Raw genomic sequence first — 16,992 nt, forward strand, 5'->3', positions numbered from 1 at the left:
CTCAAGCAGAGATCAAAGGAGTGTTCTCTGGTCTTCATCAGACTGGATGATGTCACCTGCACCAAGGAGATGGGTCTTCTTTACGCAATACACTGATTCAGTTGTTCACTTTGTTTGGAAACTTGCTCATAGACATACCGAGAAATAACCACTTACCAACTAGCTGGGAAGCCTTTGGGCTAGTAAAGTTGACCCATAAAACTAACCATTACAAATCTACCCTTTGTTAACCTAGCCCCATTACACTGCCCCATTGCTGTAAGCATATTTAACCTCAGAGTAAAGGCATTAGAAGGTTGTCTTCCCACTGAGCCTGAGACAACAGTTCTGAATATAGCAACATGTGTGCTATATTTCCCAAGTATGGAAGGAAACATTTGTTTGTTTTTAAGATAAGGCCTTGTAGCCAGCCAGCAGTAGTCCATGTCTTTTTTTTTTTTTTTTAAAGATTTATTTATTGATTATATGTAAGTACACTGTAGCTGTCTTCAGACACTCCAGAAGAGGGAGTCAGATCTCGTTACGGATGGTTGTGAGCCACCATGTGGTTGCTGGGATTTGAACTCCGGACCTTCGGAAGAGCAGTCGGGTGCTCTTACCCACTGAGCCATCTCACCAGCCCCAGTGCATGTCTTTAATTCCAGCACTTGAAAGACAGAGTCAGGAAGATTTCTGTGAGCTTGAGGACAGAACTACAGAGTGAGTTCTAGGACCTCAATTTTGCCTCAACCTTCCAAGTGCTTGAACCACCCTCTTCAGAGGGTTTTTTTGTTTTGTTTTGTTTAAAATTCTCCTTATTATTATATGTAAGTACACTGTAGCTGTCTTCAGACACTCCAGAAGAGGGCATCAGATTTCATTATGGATGGTTGTGAGCCACCATGTGGTTGCTGAACTCAGAACCTTCGGAAGAGCAGTCAGTGCTCTTAACCACTGAGCCATCTCTCCAGCCCCCAGATAAAGTTTTAATGAATGCTCATTCTTCTGATGTCCATAACTTTACTAATTTAATCCAGATTTGGTAATAGTCAATCAGTATTATGCTATATGACAAAAGAGTAGAAGAAGAAAGGAAAAAAAAAGGTAGTGTGTCAAATATGTGCATATATGTACACATATTCTTTTTTAAAAAAATGTTTTATTTATTATATGTATATGAGCACACTGTAGCTGTCTTCAGACACACCAGAAGAGGGCATTGGATCCCATTACAGATGGTTGTGAGCCATCATGTGGTTTCTGGGAATTGAACTCAGGACCTCTGGAAGAGCAGTCGGTGCTCTTTTTTTTTTTTTGGTTTTTCGAGACAGGGTTTCTCTGTGTAGCCCAGCTGTCCTGGAACTCACTCTAGACCAGGCTGGCCTCGAACTCAGAGATCCGCCTGTCTCTGCCTCCCAAGTGCTGGGATTAAAGGCGTGCGCCACCACGCCCGGCCAGTCGGTGCTCTTAACCACTGAGTCATCTCTTCAGCCCTGTACCCACATATTCTTAACAAAATAGGAAAAAAACAGTTGAGCATGGTCATGTGACATCTGTCATAGCACTCATGGAGACTGCAAGCGTTAAGACCCTGTAGGCTACACGATGAAAACTTGTCAGAAAAACAAAAAAAGTTTAGTGTGCAGGCCTGAACTGGAAGTGTGTATGGTCTTGGCGGGAGAGAGCCTGTCCTTTTGAAGCAGAAGTTGTGGAGTCTTGAATTGAAGTAGCAGAAGAGATGGCTTCAGCCTTGATGCTAATAGCAACAACCACTTCTCAGAGGCACTGGAGGAGGAGATTCAAAGGCCAAGAGCAAAGGCCCTCAATGATGTACACCATGCATTTGTATTTACAGTGGGTTATATGAATGTGCTTGTGTGTATTTGGGGCAGAAACACACAAGCTGTAGCTTGCCTGTGAAGGTCAGAGGGACTCTGTGGGAGTCAGTTTCCACTGTCTACCAGTGTGTAGGTCCTAGGGTGTGGAACTCAGGTCAGTAGGCAGGGCAATAGAGTCGTCTCTGTAACCAGAGCATGTGTTCATGTCTGAAGAGTTCCTGCATTCCTGTGACGATGAGTTTATAAACGTGCCATAGAAGACAATAAGATGCCTTCCTTTTTCTTTTTAAAATTGTGTGTGTATCAGTGTTTTGGAGTGTATGTGCATGTCCACGGAGGCCAGAAGAGGGCATGAGGCCTTCAACAGTCATTGCATGTGGTTATGAACCACCATGTGGATGCAGGTCCTCTGGAAGAGCACAGTGCTCTGAGCCACTGAGCCACCTCTGCAGCTCAGGGCTCAGGGTGCCTTATTTCAATACTTATGGTTATTTAGGAATCAAGGGACAAATTGGAATAGTGAATGAAACGTTTGAACAACTCAGATTTTTTTTTCCAGTTAAATTGTTAGAAATCTTGAAGACAGCTTACTTTAAAAATGACATATAGACACTTATAAGTTAAATTGACCCCTGAGAGTTGCTGCCACTGCAGAAACTTCTGCCTCACCCTCCAGGTGAGTAAGATCTTGCTGGAAGCAATGGGGGATGAGGTTAAGGACGAGAAGCTGAAAGTGGTGGGTTTGCAGGGCAGAAAGGAAGTGATGTCACAATTAACACACTTCCGCCTTAGCAGGGGGTGGGGTGTGGGCTTCTTCCGTGATTGGAAACTTGTGTCTTGAGCAACCTTGATGATGTCATTCTGACGATGGAACTGAAATGTCAGTCTCATATAAAAACAAGTGGAAAACAACAGTAGATTTTGCTCTAAAAGAACATGAACAAACTTGGTATTTTAAAGCCTGACAGTCTGTGAATGCTTAATAAATTGACATAATTTTCTTTTTTTTTTTTTTTTTGGGTTTTTTTTTTTTTTTTTTTTTTGAGACAGGGTTTCCCTGTATAGTCCTGGCTATCCTGGAACTCACTCTGTAGCCCAGGCTGGCCTCGAACTCAGAAATCCGCCTGCCTCTGCCTCCCAAGTGCTGGGATTAAAGGTGTGTGCCACCACTGCCCAGCTATTTGAATTTTTAAAATAAAATGTTGTGTTCCCTTATTTTAAAAAGAAAGGAAATAAATATTTATATTCCACCATGTCTGGCCCCACTAACCATAATCACAAAACATGGTAATACTCGATGTCTCAGGATCTTCCTGACCTCCACTGTGGGGTAATCATCCGGTCACCCTGGGAGTCTGGGCCGATCTCCTCAGCCAGCACCGTAGTTCCTTTCTTCACCTATTGACCTAGGGGCTGGAGGGTCCCAATGTGGTCAACAGTGCCTGAGAGGTCTGGTGGAACCATTGTAGTGCCTGTAGAAGAGTTTCCCACTCTGGAATCAAGACTTGTGGTGCACCCAGCAGAGCACAGCACCCTGAGAGCAGGAGGTAAATGGCTTACTAGAGGTGGTAATGAGTAATGCCGTTTTTATTGCTACCTCTCATCCTGGACCCATGGATTGTTGCCATGGTGGAAATTACCATTTATTGAATTCCAATTCAGAGCTTCTTCAGCCTTCTAGATCTCATTTCAGCTCAGCAAGTTAATCTTCAAAAGGCCATTTCAGGGCTGGAGAGATGTCTCAGTGGTTAAGAGCACCAACTTCTCTTCTGAAGGTCCTGAGTTCAAGTCCCAGCAACCACATGTTGGCTCACAACCATTTGTAATGAGACTTGATGCCCTCTTCTGTGGTGTCTGAAGACAGCTACATTGTACTTACATATAATAAATCTTTTTTTTTTTTTTAAAAAAAGGCCATTTCACTGGTCAATCAAGCCAGCTGCTCATGATGGCGAAACCATGATAAGACCCACGAATCTTACAACCTGGAGCCCACTGAGTATTTCTGTGACTGTGAAGTGGGTCCTTGGTCAGGAGACATCCATGCTCTGTGGATGAGGCATTCTGTGGTCCAAGCATTACATGAAGGTAGAAAGTAAACCTGTACTCAGAATAAATAAATATCTGCTCTAATAAGGACACAGCGCTGTCCCCTCCCTGATGGCAGTGGGCCACCAGGTCTCTGGCTGGTCGTCCTGGAAATGATTCCAGGGAGGAGCACTGTATGGGTTTTGTTGCTGGTAGTGTGGGCATTCAACAGTAACCACAACCAGACAATCCCTGCTAAGTGGGAAGTCCACGTTGCTGAAGCCTGCCACCATGGCCACGCTGCTCATGAGTCCACTGGGCAATTATAGGGACGATTGAAGAAAGAAAGAAATTGAGGTTGTATACTGTCTATAGAACAGGCCCTCTAGTCTATACCATCCAGCCAACCCATTGCCCGCAGCACATGAGTCAGTATAGAGTTGCATATTTGCCCAGTTTTTTCCTTCCAAAAAAATGAGTTCACTGCCCAAAGTCCTGCCTTCTGGGAAGGATTGCTGTCCTTCAGGAATGTTCTAGGGAGAGCCTGTGTGTTGTAGCTAGGCACCCTCAGGTGGTGCCTGAAAATCATGGTACAGCCAAGCCTTATCTTCCTCTGTGAACTGCTTATAGGAGCTCCCCCTGAGGCCACAGATGCAGGCTTTAGAGAGAGAGCCTGGTAGCAGGAATGAGGGCTGTAGCCTTTTGACTCACTGTACTCTTGTAGATACCAGTTTTCCTTGATGGTGTATTGCAGTAAATGTCACACTATAGGTTAGTGGGTCAGATGATGAACCAGCTGGAATCTCATGGTAAATTGGTGGCTTATAGCCAAGTGTTTGGGTTTATAGCAAGACCCAGTGGCTGACCAAGAGTTTGCTGACAAAAAAGAAATAGGGAGCCTGGCTTAGTGATGCACACCTTTAATCCAGTCAAGTCAGGGGGATCTCTGTGAGTCCCAGAGTCTCTGTGAGTTGCTCAGCTAGGGCAACATGAGACCCAATCACTCACACACACACAGAGAGAGAGAGAGAGAGAGAACCAAGGTGGGGATAGAAGGGGTTGGGGATTTAGCTCAGTGGTAGAGCATTTGCTATGCCCTCGGTTTGGTCCTCACCTCTGGGTGAGGAAAAAAAAAGATAAAATAACAAAAGCCAAATCATTGAGTTGTGGTGACACACGCCTTTAGTGTGAGCACACGGGAGGCAGAGGCAGACAGATCTCTGATTTTGAGGCCGGCCTGGTCTACATAGTGAGTTTTGGGGTAGCCAGAGCTACATAGTGAGATACTATCTGGGAAAAAAAAAACCCAACAACTAACCAACTAACCAAACAAAAACCAAGCAAAACAAGAATAAAGGAACATAAAAGGAGAGGGTTTGTCCTTCTTTTCCTAGTGTTGGAGGTGAAATCTAGCACTCACATGCACTAAGCTACAGCCTGGCCTGTAGACCTGGGTATCTGTGGATGCTGTGGGAGCTTCTGCCACCTCAGGGTCTGCTGTCATGTGACCCAAATGACGAGCAGCCTTGACCTTGACCTACTGGAGAGCCTTCTCGATCTTATGTCCCATTCAAAACTGCCAGGAGTAGTGGCTCTCACCCTTAATCCCAGCACTCCGGAGGCAGACTCAGGTCTACAGCAAGACCCACCCTCAAAAAAACAAGTGGAGGGGGCAGAAAAGAGAAGCACCTGCCGGCTTTTTGAAGGGTACCATATCCCTCACTTTATACCACCGTCACCCAGGTAATGTTTAGGACTACTCAGTGGTACCCAAGTGAGGTGTGTGTTGCCTCCAGAATCTGAAGAGGCCTCCTGCTTCTTGGCTGTGGCACCAGCAACTTGGATTTCAGAGATGGAGGCCCTGCATTTTAGTCAGGTTCTGCTTCTTAACCACTGACATTGCAAGTCTGTTACCAGTAAGTCTGCAGTGTCCTCTGCTTACTTCACTTTCCTAAATGTGAGGGCTTGTTCTAGTTGTTGACCTGAGGTGCCTTAGAAGAGGGAGCCTTGACTGAGAGTTGCTTTCATCAGATTGGCCAATGGCATGCATGGGACATTGTCTTGATTGCTAGTTAATGAGGGCCCCAGCTCATTGTGGGCAGTGCCAGCCCTGGGCAGTTGATCCTGGGCTGTAGAAGAAAGAGCAGTCCAGGGGAAGCCAACAAGCCAACAAGCAGCATTTCTCCATGGTCTCTGCTTCTTCCCGTGTTGGCTTCTTTTTGGATTTTTCGAGACAAGGTTTCTCTGTATAGCTCTGGCTGTCCTGGAGCTCACTTTGCAGACCAGGCTGGCCTCGAACTCAGAAATCCGCCTGCCTCTGCTTCCCGAGTGCTGGGATTAAAGGCGTACGCCACCACGCCCGGCCCCTGTGTTGGCTTCTTTTTTTTTTTTTTTTTTTTTTTTTGGTTTTTCGAGACAGGGTTTCTCTGTGTAGTCCTGGCTGTCCTGGAACTCACTCTGTAGCCCAGGCTGGCCTCGAACTCAGAAATCCGCCTGCCTCTGCCTCCCAAGTGCTGGGATTAAAGGCGTGCGCCACCACGCCCGGCCCCTGTGTTGGCTTCTTAATGATGGACTGTATAGAACCTCTTACTGAGTGAGCCCTTGTTCCCCAAGCTGGTTTTGATCAAGTGTTTTATCACAGTAACAGAAGCAAGCTAGGACTTGCTTCAGACCAATGTGAGGTCCTTATGTGGAAAAGTCAAGATCCCTGTGAGCTAACCTGCAGAATGGATCTGGGAGCCAATAAAAGCCTCGGGTAGGATAGTGCAGATATATTTCAGCCTTGCCAGCCAAAAGCAAGACTACTGCTACTGGACCTTATGGACATTTACCAGCTCAGTAGCTGTATCCAGGTGTGTGAATATGTACTTCTAGGGACTGAAGAGATGATGGCTTTGTAGTTAAGAGCACTGGCTTTTCTTCCAGGGGAGCTGAGTTCAGTTCCCAGCACCCACAGAGCAGCTCACAATTGTCTGTAACTCCAGTTCCAGAGGATCTGACTCACCGAGAAGAGCAGTTCTCAAGACAGAACCTCTTATAAACCTGCCCTGGGTCCGCAAGTCCCAGCACACATAGACCCAAGCTTCGACCCCTATGACCTTTGAGGTAGTCACATAGCCTGGTGGCCAAGACACAGGTTAAACTTCCTCTCTCCTTATAAGGTCATCACCTGGAACTACTCCTTATGCAAATAAGGCATTTCCAGTACCCTGGTCCAGGTCGTCCCCCAGCCCCTACTCACCCCCCAAAGGCCTAAATAACCTTTGTTTCCCCTAATTAAACGAGCTTCTAGATGACGCCTTTAATCCCAGCACTCGGGAGGCAGAGGCAGACGGATTTCTGAGTTTGAGGCCAGCCTGGTGTACAAAGTGAGTTCCAGGACAGCCAGGGCTACACAGAGAAACCCTGTCTGGGGGGAGGGAGGGGGAGCCTGCCTCCCAAGAACTCTTTTTTTCCTGCTCACCCTACCCATCGCCTGAGTTCTCTATCACCCCCTGCCGTTCCCACCTAGCTTTCCCTGTCAGGGCATCTATCTGGGTCTGATGAGGGATCGTGCCTTTAAGAGAATGCGGAGTGGAGTGGGAACGACCAGTTTGACCTCCAAAACAGCCAGGAGTCTTGCACATTGAGCCAGAGCCTGGAAATAATGTAGTCAAGAAAAGATTAATTGACAGCCGGGCGTGGTGGCGCACGCCTTTAATCCCAGCACTCGGGAGGCAGAGGCAGGCGGATTTCTGAGTTCGAGGCCAGCCTGGTCTACAAAGTGAGTGCCAGGACAGCCAGGGCTACACAGAGAAACCCTGTCTCGAAAAACCAAAAAAAAAAAAAAAAAAGAAAAGATTAATTGTACCAGATGTGGCGGTTCAAGGTGGCAAGAAATCTTAATAAATACTTGGGAGGCTGAGGCAGGGGAATCACTGTGAGTTTAAGGCCAACTTGGCCTACAAAATGAGAACCTGTCTAAAAAGTTAGCAACAATACAACCACCAAAAACAACTCAGCAACTGTTGTGTCTAAGAAATGACACTCTCGCAGTGGTACCAAAGTCACCAAGGGAGCTTCAGTAGAGTCTCTAGCTGGGAAAGGCGGCTGAATGATTAGTTTGCGCAGACTCAGTGGAGCACACTCAGGTGTCCCTAGCCCTATCTTTGGAAGCACAAAGCCTTACATGCTACTGTGCCAGCTCTGCTGCAGGAGGCTAGGGAAAGGTCTGCCCCTGGTGGGTTGGAATAGCCAGCCTGAGGCAGCCTTCTGCAGCCCTGGGCAGTCTGCCTATAGCAGCCTGATCTGGCCTGGAACAGTCTTGGCCTTCTGGGTAGTTGTGAGCAGAGAGTTGTGTTAACACAGAATCTTAAAGGCCAACAACTCTTTTGCTCAATTGCTCTTTTCTGTTGTTGGGCCAGAGTCTCACATGTTGGTCACCCTTGTAAATAGAACCGATTCAATGAAATAATGATTCTTCTCATATAAGTTGAGGCAAGCTTATGACTAGTAACGGACTGGTCAGTTATCACGTACTGTGAACCAGAGAAAATCCTTTTTCTTGTTGGATAGTCATAGGCTCACAAGACATTGGAGGAAATTTACCCACTCATTTCAGAAATGTTTCTGAATGCATGCTACATGCTGGTAGCTCTTCAGGCTTGGGATTGTGCATGGATCCCTGTTATTCCTGTCATACCTGTCACGCCTGTCAGTCATACCTGCCATGCTTGCCCTTACAGAGGGAAGAACACCTTGGGACAGTTAACTGCCTGTAGATGTGATGAGACGGGAGGGTCAGGAGTGGGGTTGGACTCAAGTACAGTGAGTGGGCAAGAGGAGCCACAGACGGGTGAGGGTGCAGAAGAGAGTTCAGGAGGAAGAAGACAAGAACCTGCCCATGTGCTTGGGGATACCTAGAAGCTAGAGTTCAAGTTCAAAGGAAAAATGTCCAAAGTGGAGCTCGGCCTTCAGGGCCTTAAAGACTTTGGCACCATGGGAAACTGTTGAGTGTTTGTGTAGAGCAGTGACATACACGATTGCGGACCTCCTGGGCCAGACGTGGGAGAAGTAGCCAGCAGGCTGATGGGGTAGTAGTCTCCTGCAGATAAGAGCATGCCCAGAGGGGGAGCCAGTGGGGACATCTGACCCTGAGCTCTGATGGGCCTGATGGAAGAGGCAGGTGCCACAGAGGTTGACTGCCAGTTGTTGAGACAAAGAACGTGTACAAGGAGGCAGAGTGACAGACTGTTGTGTGAGGTCCCATGGTTTATCCAGAGACACAGTCCCCAGAACCTTGACAAGAGCACAGTGGAGACAGGCCATGGCTGCCTGTCACACTGTCCAGCAAGACCAGAAGGTGGCAGCACAGGCTTGACGTAGCATGGAACTCTGCTCTCTGGTGGCCACAACCTGCAGAACTTCCTCTGTGGATTTTGTTCAGAAAAACCAATGTTTCAATTTCTGTGGGTTTGTTGTTGTTTGGTTAGTTGGTTGCTTTGGTTTTGTCCTTTGAGACAGATTCCTAACATGTAGCCAAGGCTGCCCAGAACTTGAGGGGATCTTCTCTATCTTTGCCTCCCAGGTTCTCGGTTTACAGGTAGGTTCTACTAACTCACCACCCTCCTCCCCTCCCCTCCCCTCCCCTTTCTATCCCTCCCCTCTCCTTTCCTTTTTTCCCTTCCTTCCTTCCTTCCTTCCTTCCTTCCTTCCTTCCTTCCTTCCTTTTTTCCTTCATTTGTTCCTATGCTTGGAATAGAACCCAAGGCACCACACATAACAGGCAAGCATTTGGCCATGATTTTATAATTATAGTAATGATTTTAATATTCTAATTCCAATAAGGGTCACTCACGTGACTATATATTTCACATTTACCTTTCAAGGGATTGAAAAAGTGAAACATAACTTCTAGTTGTGCTTTCTGCAGTTTCCTGAGCCAGAAAGTAAGACCTGTTGCTGCAGAACTCACACAGTGCACCTGTCTACCAGGGCTGGATTGTGCTTCATGGGGTAAGGGTGGGGACAACTCCCTCAGAGCTGCATCAGTCTGTCCTTCAGGGCTGGAGTCTGGTGGAGGGCAGGGCAGGGCAGGGCCCAGGACTAGGCCTGGCATGTATGCCTGAGCACTCAGTCCTCCCAGGGGCTCTGGCTCTGTGCTGATCAAAAATGAAATTAAGTACCTGGCCCCAGAAATATAGAAATTAGGCTTTTTGGTTCGCTGGTAACTGGAGGATCCAAACACTCGTATCAGCCAAGGACCCTGTGGCAGGCCTCATCATGTCAGAAATGAGAAGGAAGTTTGCAGAAGGGAATATATGCTAGCCTGACAGCAATGACTGCAGCCTGGGTGCTCATGGAACTGCAAGAGTTACAGTCATCCCTCAGAAAGAGGCTTCTTAAAATGGTTTCACCTATGACCCCATTTTACCTGAGAATTTTTGTTGTTCTGTCTTTGGTTGGTTGGTTGATTGGTTGGTTTTGTTTGTTTTTCTTTCTTTCTTTCTTTCTTTTAAGATTTATTTATTTATTTATTATATGTAAGTACACTGTAGCTGTCTTCAGACACTCCAGAAGAGGGAGTCAGATCTCATTACGGATGGTTGTGAGCCACCATGTGGTTGCTGGGATTTGAACTCCAGACCTTCGGAAGAGCAGTCGGGTGCTCTTACCCACTGAGCCATCTTACCAGCGCTTGTTTGTTTTAAGACAGGGTTTCTCTGTGTAGCCCTGGCTGTCCTAGAACTCACTCTGTAGACCAGGCTGGCCTCAAATTCAGAAATCCGCTTGTCTCTGCCTCCCGAGTGCTGGGATTAAAGGCGTGTATAGATGCATAGATATTGAAGAGTGGTGGTAGGGAAATAGAGGTAAGCAGTTTATCTGTAGAACAGAAAACTTTGTATGTAGTATAAAAATGTGATTCACGATGTGCGTCAGTCTCACACCTGAGCTGAGGCCTTGGCGGCGGCCCTCTCCTTCACTCTTGGCTCTTTTGTCCCAGGAGCTGCTGCTGGAGTTTGAATCTAAAATGCAGAGAAGAGAGCATGAGTTCCAGCTGAGGGCTGACGACATGAACAACGTAGTCCTGACGCATGAGCTCAAGGTAACTAATTGGCTGGCCCCGGGCTTCGAATCACCGTTGCAGCTTTAATTACCCTTTGCTGCAGAACACCATGCTGTTCCTTTGTTAGTCAGTCTGTCAGTCTGTTTGTTTGTTTGTTTGTTGAGATAGGGTTTTTCTGTGTAGTCCTGTCTATCTTGGAACTCACTCTGTAGACCAGGCTGGCCTTGAACTCAGAGCTCCGCCTGCCTGTGCCTGCCGAGTGCTGGGACCACGCCAAACTTCACACTGTTCCTTTTACCCAGCTACTACTCTCCTGGAACTTTTCAATCTTTCTCAGATAAAACTACTAAACAAAGAGCTGCAAGCTCTGAGAGACGCTGGAGCACGGGCAGCAGAGAGTCTGCAGAAGGCAGAAGCAAAGCACATGGAATTAGAGAGGAAGCTGCAGGAGCATGCCCGGGAACTCCAGGATCTGGAGGCTGTGAAGGATATTCGGTGCGTAGGTTCTGTTCTCCAGGCGTTGTGGCCGTAAGGACTAGATCTGGTGGCGTTGCCTTCCTGGCGTCTTCCCGTTCTACTCTTTGGTCTCTTACGTAACTGCTCTTTACTGATATGGTTTCTGTTTAGGATAAAGGGCTTGGAGAAGAAGCTTCACTCGGCACAGCTGGCCAAGAAGAAAGCTGAGGAGACTTTCAGGAGGAAGTGCGTATTTCTGCCTGGGTGGTGCCACTGGAAAAGAGTCTAGATCACGCTTACTGGAGACAAGAGCCCTGTGGCCGGTGGGCGGGCAGCCTGAGCTGGGACGCAGCTGTGGCTGACTCCATGCTCTCCTTCCTCAGAGAAGTGTTAGGCATCCGGTGTCTCCAAGCTTAAACTTTTTTAAGGGCCAAGAGTCCAATTCAGGTCACTGATAAAACACAAACTAAGAATGTTGAAAACTCTGGATTTAGTCTCCAGTGTCTAAAACAGGCTTTTAAAAATATAACCTTAGTTAAATTTTAACTTTTATGGGTAAATGAGATGACTCTATGGATTAAGTCTCTTGTCACCACAGCGGGTGATCTGAGTTCCATCCCTGGAACCCACGTGGTAAAAGAAGAGAATTGACTCCACATATGCCCCCACACTAGATAAATAAGTATTTAAAAATTAAGCATTAACATTTAGACCTTGGATGTCTTACTAGCTAGTGTATAAGTTTTAGACGATTGCCCCAAGCTTTGCCATGCTGATGTCCCCCTACTATCGCTGATGTAGACTCTGGGTTCTGTCCCTCTGACTGCAGCAGGCTCTTCACGTTGCCAGGTCTGGGACACCCAGGAAGTGGTGGTGTTCTGGCCCAAGTCAGAGCTTCAGCCATGCAGATAAAGCATTGCTCCTCCCCCAGTACAGCAGGGTTCAGGAGGTGCTGGGACAGTAAGGAGTGGGTCAGCGAGGAGTGGGGCAGGGATGCCAGCTGGAAGCTCAGTGTGGACTCAGCAAGACGCATTTACTCTCTCTTCCAAAGGAAAGAGTAACTGTAGGTACCACATACCACACACTCAGGCTGCCCAGAAGGGGAAGAAATTCTCTCTTGTGTTTTCTCATGCCATGATTTGTGCAGTACAGACAAACTGATACACTAAGGGAGTGCTCAGGAGTCTGCCCATCTGAGAGGCAGGTGGCGTCTGTTTTTCATGGCTGGTCAAGCTTAGGTTGTTAGGAGTGTTTTGCGAATCTGCTTTGGTGTCTGTGTGTGAGCTTTGGGGGCCTCCGAGAGCCCGGCACCTAAGAAGATCTGCTTACGTGGAAAGAGCGAGCGCGCCCACAAGTTACTCCTGCAGAGTCAGCCATCTTGTCAGGGACAGCTGTAGTGTAAGAAAGGATGGCAAACACTTTGGAAGGTTCCAGGGCACTGAGTGAGCCACCGCGGGACCCTTCCCTGTGTTTCAGACATGAAGAGCTTGACCGTCAAGCCAGGGAGAAAGACACAGTGCTGGCAGCAGTGAAGCGCGCCCATGCAGAGGAGCTGCAGACTCTGGATGCCAAGGTGCTGGAGCTTCAGTTCCGCTGTGAAACCCTGGAGGGACAACTGCGCAGGGCTGAGTGCACTCGAGCTGAGGACGCCAAGGAGAAGAACGCCCTTACGGACAAGTGAGCTGCTGTCTCTGGCCTGCCCAGCCCAACAGCCTTGTGTGCCTGTGTCCAAGGCAGAGGCAGATGTGGGCCATTTTAGAATGGAATTTTGCAAGCAGTGGGTAGGGGCTTTCTGCCCACCCCCAACCCCCTGACCCCGCTGCCATTTCTAGTAATGTTTTCTTTTTAATTATATAGTTTTATATTTATGCTTACTTGTGATAAGTGTATATAACAAAGTTAACCTATTGTCTTCACTTTTTGTTTTTCTGAGACAAAGCCTCATTTGTGCAAACCTGGTCCAGAACTTGTTCTATGACCTTGGATAGCCTCGGATTTATAATCCGTGTGCCTCCACCTCCCAAGTGTTGGGATTGCAAGCATGTGTCACTATAGCTGCCCCTGGACTTATTTTTCCTGCCTCAACTTCCTAAGAGCTGCTGGGGTTATAGGTATGTAGCACTGGCATCAGGATATGGCAAATGCAGTTTCATCCATCCGTCTGCAGTGCTAGTCCCATTTGGCTCCAGGTGCCACTCCTACCCCAGTCTCCCAGCAGCCTTCAGTCGGCAGTGCCTGTCAGTTTGCTAACTCTAGGAACAGCACACAAATTGGAATCTTCTGGCATTTGCCCTTATATGTCTGGCCTGTCACAGAGAGACTCAAGTTCTCAAGGGTCATCCACATTCATAGGATGACACTTTCTTTTAAACTGTGATTGTGTCAAAATATACACCTCCAGACCTCCAGAAGCCATGGAGGCCTTCTTTGCCAGTTAGCCCAGCATAGTCAGTGAGCCGTAGGTCCCAGGGAGATCCTTATCTCAATGTAGATGGCCACTGAGGAGCGAGACCCAGGGTTGACCTCTGACCTGTGCAATGCACCCACACCACACGTGCATCTGCACATGTCCTCCTTCACACTCTTGCACATGCATGCACACAAGAATACCATGCCTAACAAGAGTTAACTATTTTAGTATTGAGCTATGGAGGGCAGTGGCTTGTTAAGTCAAACTTTGTGTCTTTAAGGCTGATATCCCAGTGTGAACAGGCCACAGTCTTTTATCTGCTTTGTACACATGGGTGTTTCCCCTCTGCTCTTAAGAGTGACTCTGCTTTAGTGCAGGTGGCAGACATCCTTTATAGATGTTGCTTTCAATTCTCTAGTGGACATGAACAGAGGTGGAAATTCAAACCATACAGCTCTGGGTTTAACTGGGTTTTTTTGTTTGTTTGTTTTTGTTTTGCTTTGTTTTTGAGACACGGCTCCCTGTGTAGACTGAGGTGGCTTGGAAGCCTCTATTCTCCCACCACAGCCTACCCAGTGCTGGAATTACAGGTGTGCTCCAGGACACTGGCTCCTTCCCAATATTTAATTCAAGCCAGAGTGTTTGGACAACCTGCTCTGCTTGTGCCTTGTGTCAAGAACTGTGGGCACTGGAGAGGTGTAGTAGTACTGGGTGTGCAGTGCTGAGCCCCATCCTGGGCAGTGAGGAAATACACAGGGACACAGTGTTCAAAGGAACACTGAAGTCGGGTATTTGCTAACATTCCCAGGCTTAGATGAGGGTATTTTATCTTTTTTTTTTTTAAAGATTTGTTTATTTTATGTATATGAGTACACTGTAGCTGTCTTCAGACACACCAGAAGAGGGCACCAGATCCCATTACAGATGGTTGTGAGCCACCGTGTGTTTGCTGGGAATTGAACTCAGAGCCTCTGGAAGAGCAGTCAGTGATCTTAACCACTGAGCCATCTCTCCAGCCCCCACTCCCCACCCCTTTTTTTAAAACAGACAAATTGCTACCCAAATTACACATCTACTATGGGGAGAAGTAGTTCTTAGACCTGTGAAGTATCAGGAAATTAAAGCTTATTCTACATGGGCTAGATGACTCAGTGCTTAAGAGTGATGGCTGCTCCTCCAAGGGTCCGAGTTCAGTCCTCGGAACACACATGCAGACAAAATACCACAGACATAAAGTAAAAATAAAACTAGCAGTTGTACTTTGAGAAGCTTGGTGGTGCTGCTTTGTTAAGTCCAGTGTGCTCTGGTTTATTTTGTAAGAAACCCAAGCAGCTCACCATAGTGAGCCAGCGATGCCCAGCTGTGCTGTGGCTGCCTCGAGGAACGAATGCTGGCTCATTGCTGTTCCTTTGCGGTGGCTGGGCCCTACAGAGCCTGGCTGCTTCCTGCCGCCTCCTGAAGCCTTAAACTAAATGACTTTGTGTTTTGACGGGGTCTCACTCTGTACAGTCCTGGCTAGCTTGGAACTCATAATCCTCCAGCCTTGGCCTCCTGGAATTATGGTGTGTCACACCCAGTTTTAACTAATTTTTAGTTTCTGTCTCTAAGTATTTTTTGCTCCTTAAGGGTTATTACTTTAAAAAAAAAAAAAAGTTAAACCCGGGCCTGGTGGCTCACGCCTTTAATTCCAGCACTTGGGAGGCAGAGGCAGGCAGATTTCTGAGTTTGAGGCCAGCCTGGTCTATAAAGTGAGTTCCAGGACAGCCAGGGCTACACAGAGAAACCCTGTCTCGAAAAACCAAAAAAAAAGGGGAGGGGGGTTATTACTACACAGACAGGGCATTTCCCTAACAGTAGAAAACAGGGCAGGGTGACACGTATCTGTAATCTCAGAGCTCTTAAGGTGAGGCCAGCCTAGGCTGCTAACTGAAACCCCATCTCAAAAGAACATGTTCAGAAATCCCAAACTTGAATCTCTCTTCTTACTTGTGGGGAGTTTGGTGACCAGTCCACCTCTGTCCAGCATGTGCTGGCATTCTGTGACAACCTCAGTGCGCAGTGCTTGCCCTCTCGGTGGGTTTGCTCTGGAACCACAGGGCACACATGTAGGATTGGGATAAAGACACAGGTTTGCTAGTGGCATGCCTGCTCCACTTGGAGCGGTCAGAGTCTACTGGTCTTCACTTTAAGACGGCAGTAGTCATACTGGCAGCTAAGTCAGGCCACGTGTTGGGGAAGGGAGGTAGAATGTGAAGGAGGCCACAGTGGACACAGGTCACTGGACCAGGTGTTTCTGTGCTGACCCTGGGAATGCTGGCCTGTGAAGCAGCCTGGTGAGAAGTGTTGCTGAGGGCATTTCCAGGAGCATTTCCTCAGTACCAGACACTGGCTCAGAAGGCTGGGTGGGCTACCTCGCCTGTCCTGTTCTCCGAACTCCCAAAGTGTGTGAGATGTGGCACAGTGGCTCTCCATGCTGTTCCAGGGCAGGTTTGAGACTCAACACCTGGCTCTTGATCCAGGGCAGCTACTCACCTTCTGCTTGTCATGGCCATGTGGGACAGCCCATCAGCACAGAGCCCCAGAAGGTCTGTTCCCAGGGGTGTGGTCTTTGGTGCACCGTGTGGCAAAGGCATGGTCTTGGTTAGATGGCCTCTCCTGAAAGTGTCACTTGATGTGTGTTTTTTGGGAAAGCTTGCGTGTTTGGGCGGTTCGCCCAGCAACATTTGACTGCCAATCTAATGTGTGGCCTCTAGAGTCTTCTTGTACTCTTAACTGAAGTGTGTTAGGTGCTGGACTGGGCACAGTGAAAGATGCAAAGGTGACTCATCAGCAGCACTTCTTCAGTCCCACAGGCTGTGTGTACAGATCACCTTTCCCCCTTGCGTAATTTGGCCCTTTATAGTCAATTAGTTAACAGTAGCTTGGCTGGCTGCTGGATGTTTCTTCCTGAGTAGAACCATGGTCTTAAATTAGGCAATGGTTTGCCTTCTAATGTGGCTTTTTGAGAGGGCTGGCCAACTGTGTGTATGCTCCTCTGGGTCTGTATGGGAGCATGAGAGAGAACAGAAGACGCTCACTGCACTCTCACACTCTTCCTGTGCAGATTTCGTGACGATGCGGCAGCTCTGAAAGCTGCCTGGGACGCCCAGATCACACAGATGTCCAAGGAGGCTGTCTCCAAAGACTTTCAGATTCACACGCTGCAGGAAGAAGAGATGAAGCTCAAGGCACAGGTG

At 47.7% G+C, this 16,992-nt stretch overlaps 1 protein-coding gene across 5 annotated transcripts in view; it reads left to right on the forward strand.

Annotated features, from left to right (window-relative positions):
• Ccdc57 (coiled-coil domain containing 57) overlaps nt 1-16,992 on the forward strand; it is a 107,681-nt gene that overhangs the window by 18,334 nt on the left and 72,355 nt on the right. For all 5 annotated transcript variants that reach the window (XR_015044901.1, XM_029484105.2, XM_085829344.1 and 2 more), the window contains exons 4-8: nt 10,828-10,929; nt 11,228-11,385; nt 11,518-11,592; nt 12,823-13,023; nt 16,860-16,992. The exon at nt 16,860-16,992 is cut by the window's right edge and continues 26 nt beyond it. Coding sequence is in view for 4 of the 5 variants with exons in the window: in XM_029484105.2 (XP_029339965.1) it covers nt 10,828-10,929; nt 11,228-11,385; nt 11,518-11,592; nt 12,823-13,023; nt 16,860-16,992 (669 nt within the window). In the remaining variant the exon portion in view is untranslated. The remainder of the gene's footprint in view (nt 1-10,827; nt 10,930-11,227; nt 11,386-11,517; nt 11,593-12,822; nt 13,024-16,859) is intronic.

This window comes from Mus caroli, unplaced genomic scaffold (genome assembly GCF_978045245.1).
Source record: "Mus caroli unplaced genomic scaffold, Mus_caroli_1 scaffold_13, whole genome shotgun sequence".
Classification (NCBI taxonomy): domain Eukaryota; kingdom Metazoa; phylum Chordata; class Mammalia; order Rodentia; family Muridae; genus Mus; species Mus caroli.